Source organism: Myxine glutinosa, chromosome 10 (genome assembly GCF_964187855.1).
Source record: "Myxine glutinosa chromosome 10, kmMyxGlut1.1, whole genome shotgun sequence".
NCBI lineage: Eukaryota > Metazoa > Chordata > Myxini > Myxiniformes > Myxinidae > Myxine > Myxine glutinosa.
In genome coordinates this window covers 888,421-912,312 of record NC_136270.1, presented here as the reverse complement: position 1 = coordinate 912,312, position 23,892 = coordinate 888,421, and the positions used below count along the sequence as shown (strand labels likewise).

The window sequence follows — 23,892 nt, the reverse complement described above, 5'->3', positions numbered from 1 at the left end:
TCCTTGCCAAAAAAAAAAAAAAAAAAGTCTTCGCCCATGCATGCATGGGCGTGCCCATGGGCCCATGGGCGTGCCCGTAAGTGCGTGATGTGACCGTACAATGAATGTATCGTCCCGACGCCGCAGCTCGGATGGCGCTGCAGTTAATCGGGCCTGTATCGGCAGAGTTATTATAAACGTGTACTACAATCGATCGTACCTTACAACAATCAACACAGATTGCAACGTCAAATAAATGAATACGCTCTCAAATGTGCCGTCCGAGGCAGCGTCTGCTCGCCACGTTCAGCATCAGTACGTCGTCACTATGACTATCCGTAAGTCCGGAAGTGACGTCCTCATTTGACTGTCCGGAAGGTCGCATATCGCAGTTACGATGAATCGCAAATTAGTTTTAATTAGTTTTAAAACATAGTTTAACGCCAACATAGTTTGCCAACGTGAAATAAATGAATACGCTCTCAAATGTGCCGTCCGAGGCAGAGTCTGTTCGCCACGTTCGGCACACGTGATAGCTCGCTGCTCTCTGATTGGTTGAATCGTTTTTTGGACATAGCTCGGTAACTACTTCTCCGATTAATATGAAACCTTGAAAAGGCACATCCTCAGGTCCCCAGCAATATATCTGGCAAGTTTCAAGTATATCGGAACCGTGGTTGTCGGAGAAACAGCGGTCACAGACACACAGACATACACACAGAGATTACTGGAATTATAGATAGACTAGGGCATGCCCGTACTATATATATATCTAAAATTATATCCCCCCCCTCTATTTACATGAAATGGTTTGGTCCATTCGCAAAGCCAAAGCGAACGGCTTGCGAGTACGGTGACAATCCCCCCCCTCTATTTACATGAAATGGTTTGGTCCAAAGCGAACGGCTGCGGAGTTTGGTAAATAAATCGCCATAGCTCGGTAACTACTTGTCCGATTAATATGAAACCTTGAAAAGGCACATCTCGGGTCCCCAGCAATATACCTGGCAAGTTTCAAGTATATCGGACCCGTGGTTGTCGAGAAACAGCGGTCACAGACAAACGACACACACACATACACACACACACACACAGAGATTACTGGAATTATAGATACTAGGGCATGCCCGTACTATATATATATCTAAAATTATATCCCCCCCCCCCCTCTATTTACATGAAATGGTTTGGTCCATTCGCAAAGCCAAAGCGAAGGGCTTGCGAGTACGGTGACAATCCCCCCCCTCTATTTACATGAAATGGTTTGGTCCATTCGCAAAGCCAAAGCGAACGGCTTGCGAGTACGGTGACAATCCCCCCCCTCTATTTACATGAAATGGTTTGGTCCAAAGCGAACGGCTTGCGGAGTTTGGTAAATAAATCGCCATAGCTCGGTAACTACTTCTCCGATTAATATGAAACCTTGAAAAGGCACATCCTCGGGTCCCCAGCAATATACCTGGCAAGTTTCAAGTATATCGGACCCGTGGTTGTCGAGAAACAGCGGTCACAGACAAACGACACACACACATACACACACACACACACACACAGAGATTACTGGAATTATAGATAGAAGATAACACCAAGTTTAGTCATTGATGTGAAACTTTGGCAGATTTAGAGAAATTTAATAGTTTTCAGTTAGAGGTCAAAAAGTTGTAAGATTAGGTCGTAAAATATGTTGGGAGGATTATGGATAAAGGAGGAATAGCACAATAAAACACCTGATACCTTAAAAAATGTGAGAAAAGTATGAGTAAATCAACAGTTATAAATTTATATCTCTGGGTATCTCAGTGTTGTGCAATTTTCTGAAATTATGTTGTATTATGTTGTATGTTGTATTTTGAGTGGCAGAACAGATGAAAGTATCCGTACGTGCGATTTAGGGACATTTTGAGTGCAGTGTTAACTTTATAAAGTACAATTGAGATCACACAGAATATCATGTTTTGTAAACCAATGGAAATCTGAAAAAAATAGTTCAAATTAAGCAAAAGGAATATAGAAGAGGTAAGGTAAGAGGGGGTTCCCCCCCCCCCCCTCCCTTCCCTCGCCTCCTCCCCCCAAGCCCTCTCCCTCCCACACTTCTCCCTGCTCTCAAATGTTGTGGTGGTGTGCTTCCCCTTCTCTCCCCATATTGTCTTCCGCTCCCTCTTTTTGTATATTTTGTTTGTCTGGTTGATTTGTTTGTGAAATAAATGTTAGCTCTTTCACGAGCCTCGATTCAGTATACAAAAAAAAAAAGAAAAAAAAGTAGTGACTTCATTTTTGAACTTAGTTTTCCCTGTTTACAAAAGTATAAGTGAAGTGCTCTTAATGAGCCTTTGCATTTCCTCCTCTCACCCTAATTCCCCTTCCTCCCCACTGTTGTGTTTTACAGCTTGTTGAACCACTGACACCAAGTGGGACAGCACCAAACCAGGCCCAGCTGCGTATTCTGAAAGAAACAGAGCTCCGTTGGGGCAAGATGCTGGGATCTGGAGCTTTTGGAACTGTTCACAAGGTGACTCTTCTCATCATTTTGCAATTATGTGACTTACATTAACATCGCGACCATTTTAAAATCCACAAACAACTTCCTATTGAACATAACATGAAGTTCGCATTTTCATCATTGCGATTTGTACAACTTTTGAAGGTGACAGTCAAATAACCATTTCCTTCTCATATCCTGGATTACCTTGCTGCATGGTAGGGAGGCTTGATTGTGTAAATGAACCTAATAGTTATGATGGAGCGAGATATTTATTCTCCTTGCAGGGACACCAATACCGGGTAGGTCGAAGGGGAGAAAGCAGACCCAATCTAGCTCAGGCCATTCACGTTGGAAGTTGGGCAGTAAGCTAGTAACCTACTCCTATAAAAAAAAGTTTTAAAATGCTTCTCACCATGTGTCGAGTGGGATAACTATGCTCCCCCACGAAGTGGCAATGCCTTTAAGCGGCTGAGCAACTGTGCAGGGTCGTGGAACCCTTCGTTGGAATAAATACCACCAGAAGGCAGAATAATCTTATCATATATTAGGTCAACGTCATCCACTAACTCCGAGTACAAAGTGGCAACTCGCTAGATTTGATTCTTATTTTAAATCCCTCCAGGCTTATGGGTTTTTCCTTGAGGGGGCGAAGGCTAAGGATCTACCTATCCTAGCATAAAAAAGCCTTTTCTGGTGGAATGAGCAGAATAAATCCAAATCAAATAATTAAACGGCCATGATGGCGGTGAAGCATCGTGCTGTGGAGTGTGCAAAGCATGACAAAATACAAAGATGTCATGGTTATCCAATGCATCAGGGTGGATCTCTGGTTGTCTTGATTTCATTTTTCCACCAGATGTGGATCATGCCGGCGCTGTGCAACCCTTCCTCATTGTAATCCAATTCTCACATACAAGTCAAGATGCCTATTCTATTTCCATATTTTTATTCATTTACATTTCTATCTACTTCTATAACCATGATTTCCATGTGACCATGATGCTTTGATGCTTTGACCATGATGCCCTATTCATGACCATGATGATATTCATGACATATTCATGATATGACCATGATGCTTTCTATAACCATGATTTATGGGAGCGAGACATGGGTAATGAACGTAGAGCAGCAACGAAGGCTGGAAAGGGTGGAAATGCGAATGGTTCGGTGGATGTGTGGAGTATCGTTGAGAGAAAGGAAGACAAATGATGAATTGTGAAAGATGATGGGAATAGAGCCTGTGATTGATGCTGTGAAGAGGAACAGGTTGAGATGGTTTGGTCATGTGTTGAGGAAGGATGAAAGTGACTGGTTGAGAAGAGTGATGGAAATGAATGTCGAAGGAAGTCGAGGACGGCGAAGACCGAGAAAGACTTGGCTAAAGATGGTCGGAGAAGAAACGCGGGTAAGGGGGTTAACAAGGGGAGATGCAGAAAATAGGGCAAAATGGAGAAGATTGTCATGGGGACCGCAAGGCTAACCCCTGCTCTAGCAGGGAAAATGGCCTTAAAATGCCTGTTGTGTTGTTGTTGTTGTTGTTGTTGTACATTTCTATCTCCTGTATTCTCTCTCTTTCAATAATATTTATTCTTCATCTGCAATTTGGATCATTCTAAAAAGTTGCCCACTTTTCTTGCTCATCTTCAGCACGTCCTATGGTGATGGGATAGCGACAAAGCAACAGGTTTGTAGTTGTAGTTGTGATCATGTGCTGGAAGTTGTAGTTGTGAACCTGCATACAGGTGGCTCTGGTTATATGGTCGTCTCTTCACTGACCTGGGGCAGCAGTGAAACTTGGGAGCCCAAGAGTGACTGCATCCCTTTTTAGGATAGCACTGCTCACTTCCATAGTATATGAGGAAAATCTTTAGAAAAGGTACGCCAAAAATTGCCTGCTTTACCCAACCTGGCCAGCATACCGTGGTTGGTGGGTATCCCTTTTATGCGGACAAAATATACAAATAAAACAAAACAATTATACCATTAATCATAGGAACATGCAGCATATAGTAACTTATTGCTAATGTATCAGCGCAGAGGCCGGAAATAAGAACAGCTCTTGTTGCTCGAGAACGATCACAATAGTCGGGGATTAGTCGCCTCTGTTATCGTCAATATTCGGCAGGAGTGTGCACTTGTGGCAGAAATCACCAAACTTGGTTTAGATGACCTTTCATCATATGTCCTCTTCAAAGTCTGATCCAGACACTTTTTACTTCTTTAACACCTCCTCGTTCGCATAAATCCAATATGGCCACCACAAAACTGGGCTGCGATTGCAATTGGACACATCTCAGCAGTTACTGCTCCAAATTAAACATGTTTGGTCTGTAGATTGATAGTTATGATGACAAGGAATCGAATGAACTTTGTTTTGTGACCATACAAGGTCAAGGTCACTGGCATTTCTTTTTTTACCTAAAATGACGATAAACTATTCAATTAGACCCCGACATTTGCGGAGGATACGTTCCTGAAAAATACTTCGAAGGTCGAATCCGCAAATGCGGGGGCATTGATTGAATGGGGGAGATTTTTTGTACTGCATGGTTTAGACTCGTGAAAGAGCTATGACATCTATCTATAATTCCAGTAATCTCTGTACGTTTGTACGTTTGTACGTTTGTCTGTCTGTGACCGCTGTTTCTCGACAACCACGGGTCCGATATACTTTTAACTTGCCAGGTATATTGCTGGGGACCCGAGGATGTGCCTTTTCAAGGTTTCATATTAATCGGACAATTACTTACCGAGCTATGTCCAAAAAACGATTCAACCAATCAGAGAGCAGCGAACGATCGCGTGTGCCGGCGTTGCGAATGGACCAAACCATTCCATGTAAATAGAGGGGGGGGGGGTTCTGTGGTCGTTGCGAATGGACGAAACCATTTCATGTAAATAGAGGGGGGGGATTGTCACTGTACTCGCAAGCCGTTCGCCGTTCGCTTTGGCGTTGCGAATGGACCAAACCATTTCATGTAAATAGAGGGGGGGGATATAATTTTAGATAGATATATAGTACGGGCATATATATAGTACGGGCATGCCCTAGTATTACAAATCAGGACACACCATAACAAAGGGAACAGCAGAAAAAGGGGATCACCAACAGCAGGGTGGAGGGAGAAAATATATGGAGACGGACAAACAAGGGATGCAGGTAACGATAAGGGGTAAGGGAGAACGTAAAATGTGAACAAGATGGATACATAAGCATTTTTTTGGGAGGAGTGGTGGGGGGGGGGGGGGGTGGTTTACCTGGTGTAGAAAGGATCATGATTTTGTGTGGGGGATGACTTGAGATGCTGGTGAACAGCTGTCTTGAAGACAAGGAGGGCAGAATCAGATTGAAGAGAGTATGGAAGTTGGTTCACCAGGTGGGAAAAGAAGAATAAATGAGTGGAGGTGAGCAATTGTTCTGGACTTAGGCAGTTCTTCAACAGGTCAAAAAAACGTATACTAACTATTCAAACGAAAGAATAGTTCCCTACATCCAGCAGCAGCTCATCTTAGCCAAAATAATGGACATAATTTGGGGTTGTTACATCCCAAACAGTTTGAAAGAAACAGCAAGGGGAAAATGAGAAATAGGTGTCAGAATAAAGGTTACAGGTGATGGGAAGCTGCCAAAAAACTGGGAAAGTTTCCACAGGACAACAGCAGCGAGACTGCACTCTTCGCCCTGATCGCAGGAGTTGTGTTCAACAAGGGAAAGGTTATCATATCCGCATGGGATGAAGGAGAACTGGTGAATCCTGCTGAAGATCCCGATGACCCCATCATTCTGTCACAGTATCTTTTAAGCGGCTATAACCATGAAGAGTTTGATACAAGGGTTATGCTTCATGCAGCTAATGCTGTGGAACAGGGGTACAAGCAATTCATGATTCGGGCAAGTGAAACTGACAAAGTTGTTTGTTGCTCGAAATCTCATTCTTCAACGAGATTGCAGTTGATAGGCTTTGGGTAGCCTTTGGCATCGGGAAACATTTCCGCTACATTCCAGGACATGAAATATGTCAGGATATGATCGCTTCCAAAGTCCAGGCACTGGCCGCATTTCATGCATTGACTGGCTCTAATACTACATTATTATTTTCTGCAACTGGAAAGAAGGCAGGATTTGAGAAGTCGTCGACAAGACAGGAGCTCACCTCTGTCCTGTGCCGGCTGATGGACAGGCCACAAGAAATCACTGCTATTGAAAGCTTCATTGTTTCCACTGTACTCAGTCACTTGCCCATACAGTGACGTTAAGAAAGCGAGGCAACACATCTTTGCCCAGTCCTCGCGTGGGTTTGAATACTTCCACCGACCAAGGCAGCTCTTGTAGAGCATATCAAGGGAGTGACATATCAAGCTGGGTATGTGTGGGGCCAGTCTCATGTTACCAAGCAAGAGTTTCTAGTCCTGATTCATGGGGTTGGATTGACACAGAGTCAGGATGGGAACCTTATTGGACTCTTCTACGAGCCGCCAAGGCCTTGGATGAGCTGTTTAAATGTCTGTGTAAGTGGAATGCACTGGTAATTGCACTGTGTAATGTAAGCTGCACTGGTAACTGTTCTTGCTACAGTAAAGGCTTACTATGCACCTCCCGTTGCAAGTGTGGTGGTACATGCTATGAACGTCATGGTCCAGCCCCTAAGCACCACGTCTGTGATAAAATTGCATGATGTATCACGTTTTGTACTCTACATTGTATTTTGAAACACTATTGTAATTCAATGGTTTTTATTTAAATAAACTATATAGATGGTGTAATTTTAGTATCCTCCTGCAAGTTAACTGTGTTCTGACCTTTGTATATCTTGCATATTGACTAGTTCTTGTAACTCCTTTCATTCATGCAAATGTAACAATGCAATACGAGACTTTGAAATACTTAATTAATTCCGTCATGTTGTTATCGTGTTTGGATATTTCCCCAAAGTAAATGAGTCTGTATGAGTCAAATGTTGGTTTTAATCTGTTGGCAACACCCACCAATAATTGACATATACATATATGCATATATTACAGATATCAACATATCACCTTGACCTTTTCTTGTGACCTTGACCTCTCAAGGTCATGAATCATTTTACATCTGATCTCCTACCCCCAGGAATACCAATCTATACATCAAGTATATCCAATTTGCTGATATATATGGTTTATTGCCATTCTCGGTGAAAAATTCCAGTGACCTTGACCTTTCCATGTGACCTTGGCCTCGTCTGGTCACGAAACATAGTTTGTTCGATTCCTGATCATCAGAACGATCAATCTACATACCAAACATGTTTAATTCGGAGTAGTAACTGCTGAGATGTGTCGAATTCCAGTTGCGGCCTATTTTTGTGGTGGTGGTAACAATGTATGCAAATTAGGAGGTGTTAGCAAAGTCTAAAGTGTCTGCCCTGGATCAGACTTCGAAGAGGACATATGAAAAGTTATCTGGACAAGGTTTGGTGCTCTCTTCCACAAGTGCACAATCCTTCCGTTATGGGGAAGCATATATTGGTCATAGTTACATCCCATCAATGAACTGTTGTTTTCCAAAAGGGATAAATTGTTTGCCTCGTGATAATGAGATTTCCTTTGAAAAAGAAAGCATGTATTACCTTCATCATTACATATTCTCTCAGAATGACAAGTACTGATGAAGTTAAAGATCAATTTTATGAAGATTTTGACTCCCTCGTTGCTGCAGTTTCCAAGTCCGATAAACTCGTTATACTCAGCGACTTTAACGCAAAGGTTGGAGAGGATCGTCTGACTTGGAAAGGTGTGATTGGGAGATGTAGAATTGGCATTATCAATAGTAATGATTTAGTCCTTCTCAAAACCTGCAGTGAACATGAACTACTTAACATCAACATACTTTTTTTGCCTCCCGAATCATAACAAATCATCTTGGATACATTAACGCTCAAAGCACAGGCACTTTTGATGGACTGTGTCATTGTAAGGAATAGACTTATTGCACCATTGACTTATTGCACCAAAGCTCAAAATTCATATCATTCCCTCTCGACGTCTCAGGGTAAACTAGAACAGCACTCAGTAGAGAGCATGCCTACGCCAGGCGAACGGTTTACGTTTTGTATCCCAGAGTAGACCAGAAAATCACAATACAGAATCACATTTAATCAAAATCATTCGTCCACAACTTTTTGAGATATTGTGCTTTGTATCGTTTTGGCCCTATTTCCCAATGGTGAAGAATCACTTAAAATTCTACTAGCTGGATCCGAAACCGGATCTTCACCAAAATCTAATCATTTCGTCCTTGTCACATACCAAATGTCACCTCTCTGCCAAATTTCGTCGGAATCCGTCCACAACATTATGAGATATCTTGTTGACAAACAAAAAAACAAACAGACAGGGAACATGGGTGAAAACATAACCTCCATCCATCTTTGGTGGCAGAGGTAAAAAGTACCAAGAAGACGTGATGTTTCTAAATTATAGCAAGATAATGTTGATCACAGTCTCGCTAAAAATATGGACATCTTGTCTTGGCAACAACTTTAAAATACCGTTTATAATGCAGCCTTTGAAATTCTGCGACATACCAATCAAAAGCAGCAAGATGGGTTTGATCAAAATGATCAGGCTATTCAGGTCCTATTTGATGAAAAACACCAACGAATTAAACACACTTGAATGAGGAGCAATCAACTTAGAAGAAACATGCCTTCAATGACAACCGAAGAGTTGGCCAATCAGAAATTAGGAAGATTAAAAACAGGTTGCTTGATGAGAAAGCTGATGAAATCCAATCCTATGCGGATCAAAAATACATGAAGTGGTTCGATGATGTGCTCAAAACAATAGACGGCCTAAAATCCTCTGGAAGCGCAGTTGGAGCAACATTAGTTACAGATGAAGAAAATACCCTGGAGAGGTGGACCGAGCACTTGAAAAATGTTTCCAATCGCACATCTTCAATGAATGATGAAGTAATGAATTGATTACCTCAAGTTGAAGTCAATGTAATGCCATCTGTTCCACCTTCTAATGGTAAATCTCCAGGACCAGATGCAATTCCAGCAGAAATATACAAGGTAGGACATTCTCTCCTGGTTGAAAAGCTAACATAACTATTTCAATCTATTTGGGAACAAGAGTCAATACCTCAAGAGTACAAAGACGCATCAATTATTCATTTGTATAAAAATTAAGGAAACCATCAAGTGTGGGACAGTCCTCAATGTGGGACAAACCTTTATTATCTCTTGCAGGAAAAACATCAACGCCAATTTTTTTCAAATTTCGCAAAACTGTCTTGTACAGCACATGAAGAAGGTTCTACTTCCAGAGAGACAATTTGGCTTCAAAACATTGCAGTCCAATTGACATGATTTTTGCTGCTCGACGGCTCCAGGAAAATGTCAAGAACAAAATTTCTGATTGTTACAATTTTTGTTGATCGAACAAAAGCTTTTGATTCCGTACCACGAAGGTTATGTAAAGTCCATATATACTGTATAAAGTCCATATAGTGTATATATATATATATATAGTCCATATAGTGTGCATTGACTTCCGTTGAACTTGGGGCCGACTCAGAAGAAGACCTTTGTTGGTCGAAAGCTTGTCAAATTAAAGATCGAAGTCCTGAAGCTACGTCCGCGTCTGATTTAGTCTCCCGATTATATATATATATATATATAATTATATATATATATATATATACATAATTATATATATATATATATATATATATATATATATATATATATATATATATATATATAGATACATATATATATATATATATATATATATATATATATATAGATATATATATATATATATATATATAATTATATAATTATATATATATATATATATATATATATATATATATAATTATATATATATATATATATATATATATATATATATATATATATATATATATATATATATATATATACTGAAACGCAAAAGAAACTTACCACCTTTGAAACCTTTAAATATCAACAATAACACTGCGTGTAGTAAATGTGTGAACTTATTTGTGGACAATAGTGTCCTCGCTGTCAGACAAAACGGTCACGGATGGTCACTTGAACCTTCAATGGTCACTTCATAGCACAGCTGTTGAACAGCCGTTTTGACTGTCAGTGATTAGCCAAGGGGTACGGGATGATTTTAATGAGCTGCACGTGATATCTTGATATTGGCTTTAAAAAGGCCGGTGCAAAATGGGCATTTTGACCGAAAAATTTGACCATTTTGACCAACTTCAAAAAGACCGAAAACACAAAAGAAACTTACCACCTTTGAAACCTTTAAATATCAACAATAACACTGCGTATAGTAAATGTGTGAACTTATTTGTGGACAATAATGTCCTCACTGTCAGACAAAACGGTCACGGATGGTCACTTGAACCTTCAATGGTCACTTCATAGCACAGCTGTTGAACAGCCGTTTTGACTGTCAGTGATTACCCAAGGGGTACGGGATGATTTTAATGAGCTGCACGTGATGTCTTGATATTGGCTTTAAAAAGGCCAGTGCAAAATGGGCATTTTGACCGAAACATTTGACCATTTTGACCATTTTGACCAACTTCAAAAAGACCGAAAACGCAAAAGAAACTTACCACTTGTTTGAAATGTAATAAAATTGTAACAGTTCAAAATAAAACAAACCAACAATTGCTAATTGAAACATTGGCATTTTATTGATGACATGTCAAGTTTTTGACCAAGATACACCATCTCATCAGTTTGTTCTACAGTACAGAACAGCACAGGGTGCAATGTCAGTCCCCTTTCAATAGCGTGTATGGCCACCATTGTTTTGGATACAGGCAGTGCATCGTCGGCGTATACTGCCTACCAGTCTTTGGATGGATTGCTGCTGGATTCTGTCCCACTCAGTCCTCAATGTCTGAAGCAGCTCTGCCCGTGTCCTGGCCCTGCCAACGACGCGTCTCCCAAGCTCATCCCACAGGTGCTCTATGGGATTCAGGTCAGGGGAGAGCGCAGGCCACTGCATGGTGTTGATGTTCTCGCCTTGGAGAAATGCAGTGGTAAAGCGAGCAGCATGGGGACGAGCGTTGTCATGCTGAAAGGTTCTCAGTTCTGGGTGGTCTAGCAGGAATGGCAGCAGATGAGGTCGCAGGATGTTATCCACATACTGCTGGGCGTTAAGATTCCCATCCACAACCACCAGTGGCGTCCTGTACCGGCCTGATATGGCTGCCCACACCATCACACTTGGGCCACCCCACCTGTTGGCTTGACGCACGCAACAATCGGCATATCGCTCGCCAGTTCTTCTCCAGACACGCTCACGCCCATCAGGACTGTCCACACAGAACCTTGACTCTTCGCTGAAAGCGACCTCGTTCCACTGCGCTAAGGTCCACCGCTGATGCTGCTGGCAACATCTCTGACGGTTGCGGCGATGGGCAACCGTCATCACGGGGCTTCTGTATGGTCTTCTGGCAGTCAGACCATAGTCATGCAGTCGTCTTCGTGCAGTATCATTGGAGATCCGTGGGTTTGCACGCCCCGGAGTTTCTGCCGCAGTGCGGGATGCTGGACGGAATCGATCCCGCAGGTGACTTCGGACCATCTGCCTGTCCTGCCTTGCAGTGGTGACTCTTGGCCTCCCTGATCGAGGTCTGTCATCTGCAGAGTTGTGGAGGGTGTCTCTGTGCACCAGGGCCGATATCGTCTGGTGTGAACAGCCAAGGCGACGTGCCACCTCACGGTAGTTCAGTCCGCCTTGCAGCATGCCCAGGGCACGCTGCCGTTGATCCCTTGACAATCGTGGCATGTTGATTGAAATGCCCATTTTGCACTGGCCTTTTTAAAGCCAATATCAAGACATCACGTGCAGCTCATTAAAATCATCCTGTACCCCTTGGCTAATCACTGACAGTCAAAACGGCTGTTCAACAGCTGTGCTATGAAGTGACCATTGAAGGTTCAAGTGACCATCCGTGACCGTTTTATCTGACAGTGAGGACACTATTGTCCACAAATAAGTTCACACATTTACTATACGCAGTGTTATTGTTGATATTTAAAGGTTTCAAAGGTGGTAAGTTTCTTTTGCGTTTCAGTATATATATATATATATATATATATATATATAGTCCATATAGTGTATATATATATATAGTCCATATAGTGTATATATATATAGTCCATATAGTGTATATATATATAGTCCATATAGTGTATATATATATAGTCCATATAGTGTATATATATATAGTCCATATAGTGTGTATATATATATATATATAATTATATACATATACTGTATATATATATATATACATACATACAGACAGACTTGGCATTCAATATGGAATATTTTTTTGTGGGGGTGAACTTACTTTTCAAGATGACTTAGAACCAAAAGTTCATTGGAATTATGTTGAAATTATTCTAGATTTTGTTAATGTGACCTTTAAAAGAAACAAAAACCACATTTGAAATTTCGAAGCAAATAAATTGATCCTTGAAAGTGATGTAAACTGATATCGAACTCAATTCACGGACAGTACTGTGTTACACTTCTGTGCGTTTTCCAGAAGTATCTCTTTATTTTGCACATTCGCCCAAATTTTTTTTAACAAAAACAAAAGTTAAATTACGACTGGGATTACGGACAGTAAAATTACAGTTCAGTACTTTGTGTAACCCCCACGAGCATTCAGGAGAGCACGTACACGTTGAGGCATGCTGTTCACGAGATTTGCCAAGGTTTGGACAGGAATCGCTTGCCATGCAGTTACAATACCCTGCTGCAATTCACTCACAGAGGCAGGCTGCTGGTCCAAGTTGTCGATTTGACATGTTAATTCTGCCCACAAGTTCTCTTTCGGATTCATATCCGGGGACATGGCAGGCCACGCCATATGCACTACACCACGGTCAGCAAGAAAGTGTTGGATCATGCGAGCACGATGAGGCCGTGCATTGTCATCTTGGAAGACAATGTTTCCTCGAAAGGCTGCACGAACAAATGGAAGCAATGTTTCCTCCAGAATGGCCCTGTGCTTGAACTGGTTCAGGTTTCCATTCAGAACAACCAGGTCAGTTTTGCCCCCTGCATGAAAACCAGCCCAAATGGTCACCCCGCCACCTCCAGCTTGGACTCTTGGCACTATACAATCTTCGTTGTAGGCTTCATGCACTTGTCTGTGCACTCGGACGCGGCCATCTTGACGATAGACCAGAAATCTAGACTCGGCACTGAAGATCACGTGATTCCAGTGTCCTGGCTGCCATTGACGGTGCTCTCTGGCCCACTGCAATCGGCGCTGGCGGTGTTGTCTGGTCACACGTGGCTTTCTCAGGGAACGCCTGGCACGATAGCCTGCTTGAACCAGTCGTTGGTTGACTAGCCTTCTGGATACAGGTACATTTGTCAGATGCTGCCACTCAGCCCGAAACCGATTAGCTGACTTGGTACGGCCATTGCGGACTAACCGGTGCAGCTGGTGATCATCCCTCCTTGTGGTTCTGCGGGGACGTCCTGGCCTCGGTATTGGAGTAGGGACACCCCTCTGAGCATTTCGTTTCAGGATCTTTGACACCTGACCTTGAGTGATGCCATACTGCCAAGCAATAGCATGCTGTTTCATACCGGAATTTCGTAAAGCCACCACTAAATGACAAACAGCATTATCGAGTTGACGGACCATCTCCAGGGGAAGCGGCAATAACTTTTGTAGACGTGCAGCAGTTGTTTTCCACTAATACAGAACGCAACAACCCTTATATACCCGATTGTGAAGCCAATCGTCAAATGTACCTGTCCGTACATTTTGTCACGCCACCTGTGATATAATCCTGTTGTTGACCTCTTGCTGCGATAGACAATCAGTGACATGGTTCTTTTAACAAAGAAATCACCGAAGCGTAAAAGAAACTCACCAGATTGATATACCGAGTTCAGAAAGTAAACCCAAGTCAAGAAAAAAAAAAATTCCACATTAAATGCCAAGTCTGTATATATGTATATATATATATATATATATATATATATATATATATATATCAGTCACTATGCGACCTTCATATCATCAGTGGGGAACTGCCAGCAAGGTGTCCCATACAGACCATCGTCAGCAAGATGTCCCATACATGTCCATCTCCATGGACATGCATGGCAATGACGTCATGATGTTCGCTCATTAGGTTGGAGAACCAGATTACAGATACTATATATATATATATATATATATATATATATATATATATATATATATATATATATGTGTGTGTGTATATATATATATATATATATATATATATATATATATATATATATATATATATATATATATATATATATATATATATATATATATGTGTGTGTGTATATATATATATATATATATATATATATATATATATATGTATATATATATGTATATATATATATATATATGTATATATATATGTATATATATATATATATATATATATATATATATATATATATGTATATATATATATATATATATATATATATATATATATATATATATATATATATATATATACACTACATGACCAAAAGTATGTGGAAACCCTCCCTAACATCGAAAAATCTCATTCCAAAATCATGGCCATTAATATGGAGTCGTTCGCCCCTTTGCTCCTTTGCTGCTATAACAGTCTCCACTCTTCTAGGAAGGCTTCCCACTAGATGTTGGAACATTGCTGCAGGGATTTGCTTCCATTCAGCCACAATAGCTTTCGTGAGGTCGGGCACTGATGTTGGGCAATTAGGCCTGGCTCGCAGTCGGCATTCCAATTAATCCCAAAGGTGTTCAATGGGGTTGAGGTCAGGGCTCTGTGCAGGCCAGTCAAGTTTTTCCACACCGATCTCCACAAACCATTTCTGTATGGACCTCGCTTTGTGCACAGGGGTAATCTCATGCTGAAACAGGAAAGGGCCTGCCCCAAATTGTTGCCACAAAGTTTGAAGCACACAATCATCAAGAATGCCATTGTATGCTGTATCGTTAAGATTTCCCTTCACTGGAACTAAGGGGCCGAGCCCGAACCATGAAAAACAGCCCCAGACCATTATTCTTCCTCCACCAAACTTTACAGTCAGCACTATGCATTCTGGCAATTAACGTTCTCCTGGCATCCGCCAAACCAGATTCGTCCGTTGGACTGCCAGATGGTGAAGCGTAATTCATCACTCCAGAGAACGCATTTCCACTGCTCCAGAGTCCAATGGTGGCAAGCTTTACACTACTCCAGCCGACGCCTGGCATTGTGCATGGTGATATTAGGCTTGTGTGCGGCTGCTTGGCCATGGAAACCCATTTCATGAAACTCCCGAGGAACAGTTGTGCTGACGTTGCTTCCTGAGGCAGTTTGGAACTTTGGTAGTGAGTGTTGCAATTGAGGACAGACGATTTTTACGCACTACACACTTCAGTACTCGGCGGTCCCGTTCTGTGAGCTTGTTAGGCCCTATCATTTCACAGCTGAGCTGGTGTTGCTCCGACACGTTTCCACTTCACAATAACAGCACTTACACTTGACCGGGGCATCTCTATCAGGGCAGAAATTTGATGAGCTGACTTGTTGGAAAGGTGGCATGCTATGACGGTGCCACTTTGAAAGTCACTGAGCTCTTCAGTACGACCTTCAGGGGTAGGCATCTTTGACCATTTCGGTGTCTTTTGGGTCTTCATGGTGTTTTGGGTCTTCAGGGTCTTTTGGGTCTTGGGGGTTTTTGGGTCTTCGGGGTGTTTTGGGTCTTCATTAAAGAGATGTAAATGTCTGGTCTTAGTTTTAGCCTTTGCTTTTGCCTTGGGAGTCTGCCTTTGGAGTCCGTAGGCGTAAACCAACATGAAGACCAGAGAACTGTCTATGAAAGAAAAACAAGCAATCTGGAAGCTGAATGAACAGAAGATTTAAATTAAAACCAAAGCACGAAAATTGGGCACAGCAAATACAACAATTTGGAATATCTTGAAAAAGAAATAAACCACTAATGTATCTGAAAGCATATATATCTTGGAGGTGAGCAATGGCTAGTATTAGAGATCCAAGTAGGAGTATCGGAACTAAAGAACCAGTCAGGAAAACTTGGAGATGATAAAGTTCCAGGGCTGGATAATATGCATCGAAGAGTATCAAGGGAGGTGACAGATCAGATATGTGTGTTGTCAGCGAATATTTTCAAAAGGTCATTGGAGTCAGAACAGGTACCAGAGGGTTCAAGAGTAGCAAATGCAACAGTCAATCACATGTGTGATGTGCAGTCATCCTAGCCTATAGTTTTCAACAGGTTTGAAGCTTTAGTTGACTAGAAATGCAAGAATTATTCGATGTTTCACCCACTTTGTTATCACATTTACTGCCATCTTGATTTTCATCATCTGAGTTAAAGCAATAAGCACGTGATTCTGGTTATTAGTTACCAACACTTAATTTTATCAGCAAAAGTCCATGTCCTATTTCAACTGCCCTTTAGCTCTTTCACGAGCCTCGATTCAGTATACAAAAAAAAACAAAAAAAAACTGCCCTTGAAGCTTGCCATTGATGTTCAAACTAATTTTGATAACGACCAAGGAGGTTGCCAAAAAAATGTTGCTTTGTAATTTGCTTTGCAATCTCGCTCGAGCTATGGAATCAAACTTTTCCATTTTAAAGGCCCATTGAAGTCATCTTGCAATCTGTTAAACCTTCTTTCTCATGGTCAGATAATTATTTCTTCTGATTAAAAATAAACTTCACGATATTAATTAGATGCAAATTTTAATTTCATTCCTATTGTAATTTGATCCCACACTCTATGTGTGTAATGTATCATTCTTTATTGGATTTATGAAACTTTTCACGCAAATATTATTTTAATCTCGTTCTTGACATCATAATTCTGTTTCGTATTTCTTGGTGTGTGTGTGTGTGTGTGTGTGTGTGTGTGTGTATGTGTGTGTGTGTGTGTGTGTGTGTGTGTGTGTGTTGGGGTGGGATGAGGCATAGTAGCTATATATTTTAACATGGCATACCTTCAGGGTCTTCGCAATGTATTTCACACCACAAAAGTAAAAAATATTGATGGATGAAAAAAAAATTGCTGAAAAGAATGGAGAATTGTTCAGGGAAGTGGAAACCACATGATATTTGTGTGATCAAGCAAAGGAGCGGGGAAAAGGGCAAGGGAAATTAAAGATTGATACAAGATGGTGGTGCTGATTTTAAAGGTCTTTCGCAGGAAATCTCCCACTCGATCTAAGAGAAACGAGTGGTAGTCATAAAAAGTACAGTATTTTGGGAGTTTATGGATACCAATCCAAAAAATAAATTTAAACTGTAAATTGCACCAGGAACATTCTCCCCTAATGCTACTAACTTTGTACAATAGATGAGTTTAAAAAAAAACATCGTTTACAAGGAAGAATCAAGAATAAAACTGGCAAAAAAAGGAAGAACAACAACAACAACAACATGCATTTTAAGGCCATTTTCCCTGCTAGAGCGGGGGTTAGCCTTGCCCGCATTTCCTCTTCCACCACCTTTAGCCAAGTCTTTCTCGGTCTTCCCCGTCTTCTACTTCCTTCTACATTCATTTCCATCACTCTTCTCAACCAGTCACTTTCATCCTTCCTCAACACATGACCAAACCATCTCAACCTGTTTCTCTTCACAACATCCATCACAGGCTCTATTCCCATCATCTTTCGCAATTCATCATTTGTCTTCCTCTCTCTCAACGATACTCCGCACATCCACCGAACCATTCGCATTTCCACCCTTTCCAGCCTTCGTTGCTGCTCTACGTTCATTACCCATGTCTCGCTCCCATAAATCATAACACAAAAAAAAAAAAAAAAAAGGAAGAACGGTGGATGGAATCAGTAGAACATGAAACGAAATGTGCTAACCACCATTAGAAGCAAGAAGAAGATGCCTCTTTGGGTGTTAACCCTTGGTGAGAGTAAAATGCTGATGATTTAACACCCAGAACATTACCTTCTCCTTGCCCTCCACCGCAGTTAGCCTACTTTGATAAAAGTTCTGTTGATTCCATTCATGAATTGTTAAACATGTCCGCCGATGCAAAACAACAGAAGCGTTCTTGATTGCAACAGTTTAAATTCACGAAAAGGTGCTTCCTTTTTAACGTCGTATTTTAGTAGTCCGAAGCCTGGTGTTGCCTTCACAGTTAAGGGGACTGGCCTAAGATCACAAGTTCCTGAGTTGAAGCCCTTGTCAAACCGTTAAATTAACACCAGTTGGGTTGACTCAGCCTGTCATTCTTCTGATGTTGGTGAAATGAGTACCAGCTTCTGATGTAGTGGTTGCTTGTAGTAATTTTTGTTATTTAACATAACATTGGCCATTCCAATTGCCCTCAGACAATTTGAGGGACCATGTGTAGACCAGACCAGGTAGGTCAGGAAGATTGCCACATCCCTGAAGATTATTGAATGAACCAGGTGTTTTTTTTTTAAGCATGATAATTCTTCTGAGATTAGGTTCGTTTCCAGAAGGTTATTTAATTTCCAGAAGCTTATTTAATTTCCAGAAGCTTATTTAAATCCTTAATATTGCTAAGTTCAGTCGGATTTCGAACCGTAACGTCTGCTCTTCCATTCCAAGATCCTCGGCACTGGAGCTCCACCATACAAAACATGTGATTATTTGAGTGATAATTACTATACTATGATGATATTTATGGGAATCATGATTAGAATTATGGTACCTTCATTTCGTGTTTTATGTAAGCTTTAATGTTGTATTTTAATTGTTTACATTCTCCACTGTCCTGTCTCAGGTTGCTTGTGAAAAGCCAACATTAATTGCTTAAGATGCCAGTTTTCCACCAACGCCATCCTCTTTTGAGTCTTACTTTCTTCTTTTCACACCGAAAAATAAAAACCCTATATGGCAACATTTTAACTTCCTGTGCACATGTATTTGCTATTGGTTCACGAGTTATCAAACAGAGTGACCACTATATTCGTCATGGGTGTGTGTGTCTGTCTGTCTGTGTGTGTCTGTCTGTCTGTCCGCAGCATAACTACCCGATGATATCATCCGATCTTGATGAAACTTGGGTGGGAGGTTGATATCATAATCTAGTTATGTCCTGCCTAAAGTGGGCGTATTGCGCCCATTGTGGGCGGAGCCACGCCCGAAAAAGATGTCTTTTTAGGGGGTAATCGAGTTCAAGCTACATCTTCTCCGAGGGAGTTGGTGGAATCTGACAGGGGTTTCATTATTTGGTTAGGCCAATGTCATGTGTCTAGCCCCACGGAGCTCGATTTTTCCTTTTTACCCCAAGGTCAAGGTCACAAGGTCACAAAATTTAGAAAAGTCGATTTTTGATGGTTTTATTACATTGTTCGCTTCCTGATAGGGTGAAATGTCGTACATGATCTTATATTATCACATACATCATGAAATACAAGTTTTCCAACAAATTTCAGAATCTTCGACCATTGACCTTTGAAGATCACAAAGGTCAAATTTTCAAAGTTGTCAGAATCGAACCGAATTTTCGGTATTCTGTAGCTAACTAACCTCATAACTGATTATACATTGTTTTCTATCTCATTTCAAGGTCAGTAACCTTCGTTTTGACATTTCCGGGCCTGGCCTGTCCGGGCCTGTTTCGGTTATAGTCCGTCCTTTGTCATTGAATACCGCTCGCTCGTGAACCATCGTCGTCTCCTGACTTGTATATACCATTACATTTCCTGTGGTGCTTTTTGTAAGTTTTGGCAATGAGGGGAAACCTTCAGAATATAAATTTTAAGAATTGTGGAGGTCAATACAGAACATGGATGAGGCCAAAAGAAAAGCTCATGTGTGGTTTTCCTTTAATGTCCTCATATCACCACAATTGTATATTTTTTTTCAGCAATTATTGAATCGCTTCATTATCCATTTGTTACCTACATTTGCCCGATGATGTTCATAATGATTTGTTTAAACAACCCCTGCGATATTGCACAATCTTTACCCATGAGCATGAAGCTGCAGCCTCCCTCCCAATCCCATAAATAGTACACGTACTGTGCTGTGACAAATTGCCAAATACATTCTGGTCAAGAACTACATTAATTATTGCAAGTGTTTGCTTGTGTGTGATGTACTTTGTGTTGGATGAGTTTACGATTAGCAAATTATCCACACGAGGTAATTAGCACTACTAATGCCATTCCGCACACAGGGAATCTGGACACCAGAAGGAGATAATGTGAAAATCCCTGTGGCTATCAAAATCTTACGAGAGGCCACATCTCCCAAAGCAAACAAGGACATCCTGGATGTAAGTATCATAAGGTACTGTCAGAGCAAACAAAAACATGAGCAACTGTCTGCTGCTTTCATCATTGCCCTTTTCAAAAATGCCACGGTTGAAACCAATCCCTGCCCACATGATGCCAAAATGAGGGGATTTAATTGTTTTGAGACATTATTTAAAAAATCTACCCTCCTCGACAACCATTTGCACTTCCGCCAGAGTGCTGTGCCAAAAAACTGAGGTGAGCATTTCTGTGAACTAGCTCTCGATTTAATGAAGGCCCCAGGAAATTTGCAGATCTCATGTGGATTTCTGTATCAAGCCAAACTCTTACATCATTATTTGTCGACAGTGTGTATGCCATCATCTTTATAGCTAGGTTAGTGATCGAATATCACATCAACGTTTAGGCCTAACATGTATTCAGTGCCATTTATGTATTACCGATGTACGCTAATTCTGAAAAATGTTTCAGCCTTCTTCCCTCTTCCTCTATCGTCCACCTCTTACTCCACCTGTATGCACAGCATAACATTGCCATGACCCAAATCGTATTATTCCAGTAGAGAAAAATAATATCTATTTGATCTTGCATTTAATAAATGGAAGTTTAAGTGAGCTTCTTCTTTAAAACCACAATATGACAGCCAAAGTTGTTTGTGCAATCACATGCTGTTGTTAACGTTCCCTTTCATATCAGGTAGTGGGTTTGTACGATGGGTAAATGTAAAATAATCGAAAACCCTGAAATTCCCCACAATAATAAAGTCTGTCAATACATAGTTGTAAAGATGAGGGAATATCGATAAATACCCCAAGCAATCCTCAGTATAAGAACCACCTTTAGAGGCCATTTTTCCCCGCAAAGCAGGGGTTGGCCTTTTTCGGGCTCCTTGGTCCCCTTTTTGAAGCAATGTTTTATGGCCGGATGCCCTTCCTGCCACCAACCCTGTTAGTCGCATCTTGCGACACACAGGGAATTACCAGTGAACTGGTACTCAATTTGCCGACCTCGGAAGGATGAGAGGCTGAGTCAACCCCCCTGGTGTTAATTCAGCGATCGACCGGGATTGAAACCCAGGATCCTAGGATCCCAAGCCGCACCCTAACCGCTAAGCCAACACCAGGCTAAGCAATCCTCAGTATGAATAGCACAAAATTCCTGATGGATTCTCCCACCCAATCCCCTAATGTAGATTATCCTTTGCCAGTCTTGTTACACTTATTATATGATCTTATCAGTATTATGAAAATGGGGGTTCTGGGATAAGTCAATGTGAGAATAAAAAAATATATTTTACTTTAGCTCTCCCAAAAAAGGAATTAAAAAGGATTAACATTTTTCATTTACATAAGGCTGACACATATTCAGGTGGACAGGATTGAATCTTGCTCTGGGCCGTACCCTTTTCCACAGCAGGTCTTCAAGTAGGAAAATGGGGGGTTTGGGCCAAAGCATCCTCTTCATCACTTTCACGAAAATTTGCAATTTCAAAGGTTGTTTTTTTTTACCAGTAATTGACTGTTTTTCTCAGGTTTTTCACAAAATCCAGAAAAAAAGAATCAGTTTTAAAAACAGAATAAATACACACCAGAAAGAGCAATCGGATTGTAGACCCTCGTCAGGACTTTTTTGTATCACTTGTCTTGTTTTGTTGTGTGGTTGTGGTTGTTTTGTGTGGCGTGTAGACGATGCATTGACAATGTAAGGTTATGTTCATACAGTAGACAAACAGACCTTTTTGGTTTTATTGTATGTACACTACTCACAATAAGTTAGGGATATTGGCAGGTTCTTCGGTGTGGTTGATTTTATGTATTATGTTGAAAAAAGTTTTTGGTCCTAATTCTATGGTTATTAATGAGTGTGAAAAAACACAGCATTCTTGATTTCAATACCCTAACCCCTATAAAAAAAATAAACTCACTCCCACAATATCCCTAACTTATTGTGAGTAGTGTATTCACGATGCAATCGTATTTATTTTATAGACTACGTCACATTCCATACTTTCGAGATTTATGCATGCACTTTATAGACGTACATACTTTATGCATGTACATTCTTAATCCACGTACTTTATTTGTAGATAGACATACTCGCATATTCTGTCGCATATCATACGAAGCAGCTTCCTGAGCAAGGATTTACTGGGTGGTTTGCCTTTGCCTTCCCAGCAGTATTTAGGGCAGGGATTTTGTATTTGGCCAGAGTGCCGGCGATAGCTCACGATAGCTCACGTGTACTTCACGAACGACACTGGTGTACTTTATAGAGGTACTCGGTTGAAAAAAGATGACATATGATACTGGCTACCACCTGGTGAAATTTGTGGCCTACATTAGCACCAGTATGTGTAGACAGACAGACAAACAAATTTACTCAAATGCAATAGCCCCTGCTCTTGCGAGGGTAAAAATCACTAAAATTGACAAACAATTGTCAATAAATTTTTCACCGAAAATGATAGTAAAAATATAAGAATTATTTTTTAAGCCTTTTTTCCTAAAATAAAAAATCAACACAAATTTTCTTTAATAAAAATCAACAAAAATGATTACTAATAAAAATTCCAATGAACACTGATGTAACTAAAACAGCACTTGGTAGTGAGCATACCTTTTCCAGGCTGAACAGTTTACATTTTGCATCCATCTGATAGGCCAGATCTGGATCCAGACCAGAACCAAAATAAAATATTTTTCTCACCTTACCAACTCATCGACATAGTTTTGTCATAAGTCATCCACAACGTTTTGAAATATCATGCTATATATTGTATTAGGTCTATTTCTTAATTGTGAATAAATCGCTTAGAAATTAAAAAGATGATCGTATCTGGATCCGGATCCAAATCTTCACCAAAATTGTAATATTTTTATTTTTTAGAATTTTTTAGAAAATAAATTAATTCATTCCATAATTATTCAACCCCTTTCCTATAACACTCCAAGTTTAACACTTGTGTTGGTGTCCTGTTTTCTGAGGAGTTTGTCGACAGTGTGGTGAGTGTGACTAGAGTGAGTGATAGGTTCATGATGGTGAAAATGATGATTGGAAAGCTCTTGGTGAACGTCATCTCGGGATATGCTCCGCAGGTTGGTCGGAGCGATGAAGAGAAGGACAAGTTCTGGTGTGCGATAGAGAAGCTGATGGAAAACATGAAAGATG

General features: G+C 40.7%; 2 protein-coding genes across 3 annotated transcripts in view; one reads left to right on the top strand and one right to left on the bottom strand.

Moving 5' to 3' along the window:
- LOC137433495 (receptor tyrosine-protein kinase erbB-4-like) overlaps positions 1-23,892 on the top strand; it is a 538,358-nt gene that overhangs the window by 415,864 nt on the left and 98,602 nt on the right. For both annotated transcript variants that reach the window (XM_078785237.1, XM_068125823.2), the window contains exons 18-19: positions 2,366-2,488; positions 20,646-20,744. In XM_078785237.1, coding sequence (XP_078641363.1) covers positions 2,366-2,488; positions 20,646-20,744 — 222 coding nt within the window. The remainder of the gene's footprint in view (positions 1-2,365; positions 2,489-20,645; positions 20,745-23,892) is intronic.
- Positions 1-23,892, bottom strand: part of LOC144894123 (uncharacterized) — a 554,169-nt gene that overhangs the window by 455,101 nt on the left and 75,176 nt on the right. The gene's annotated exons all lie outside the window — the stretch shown is intronic.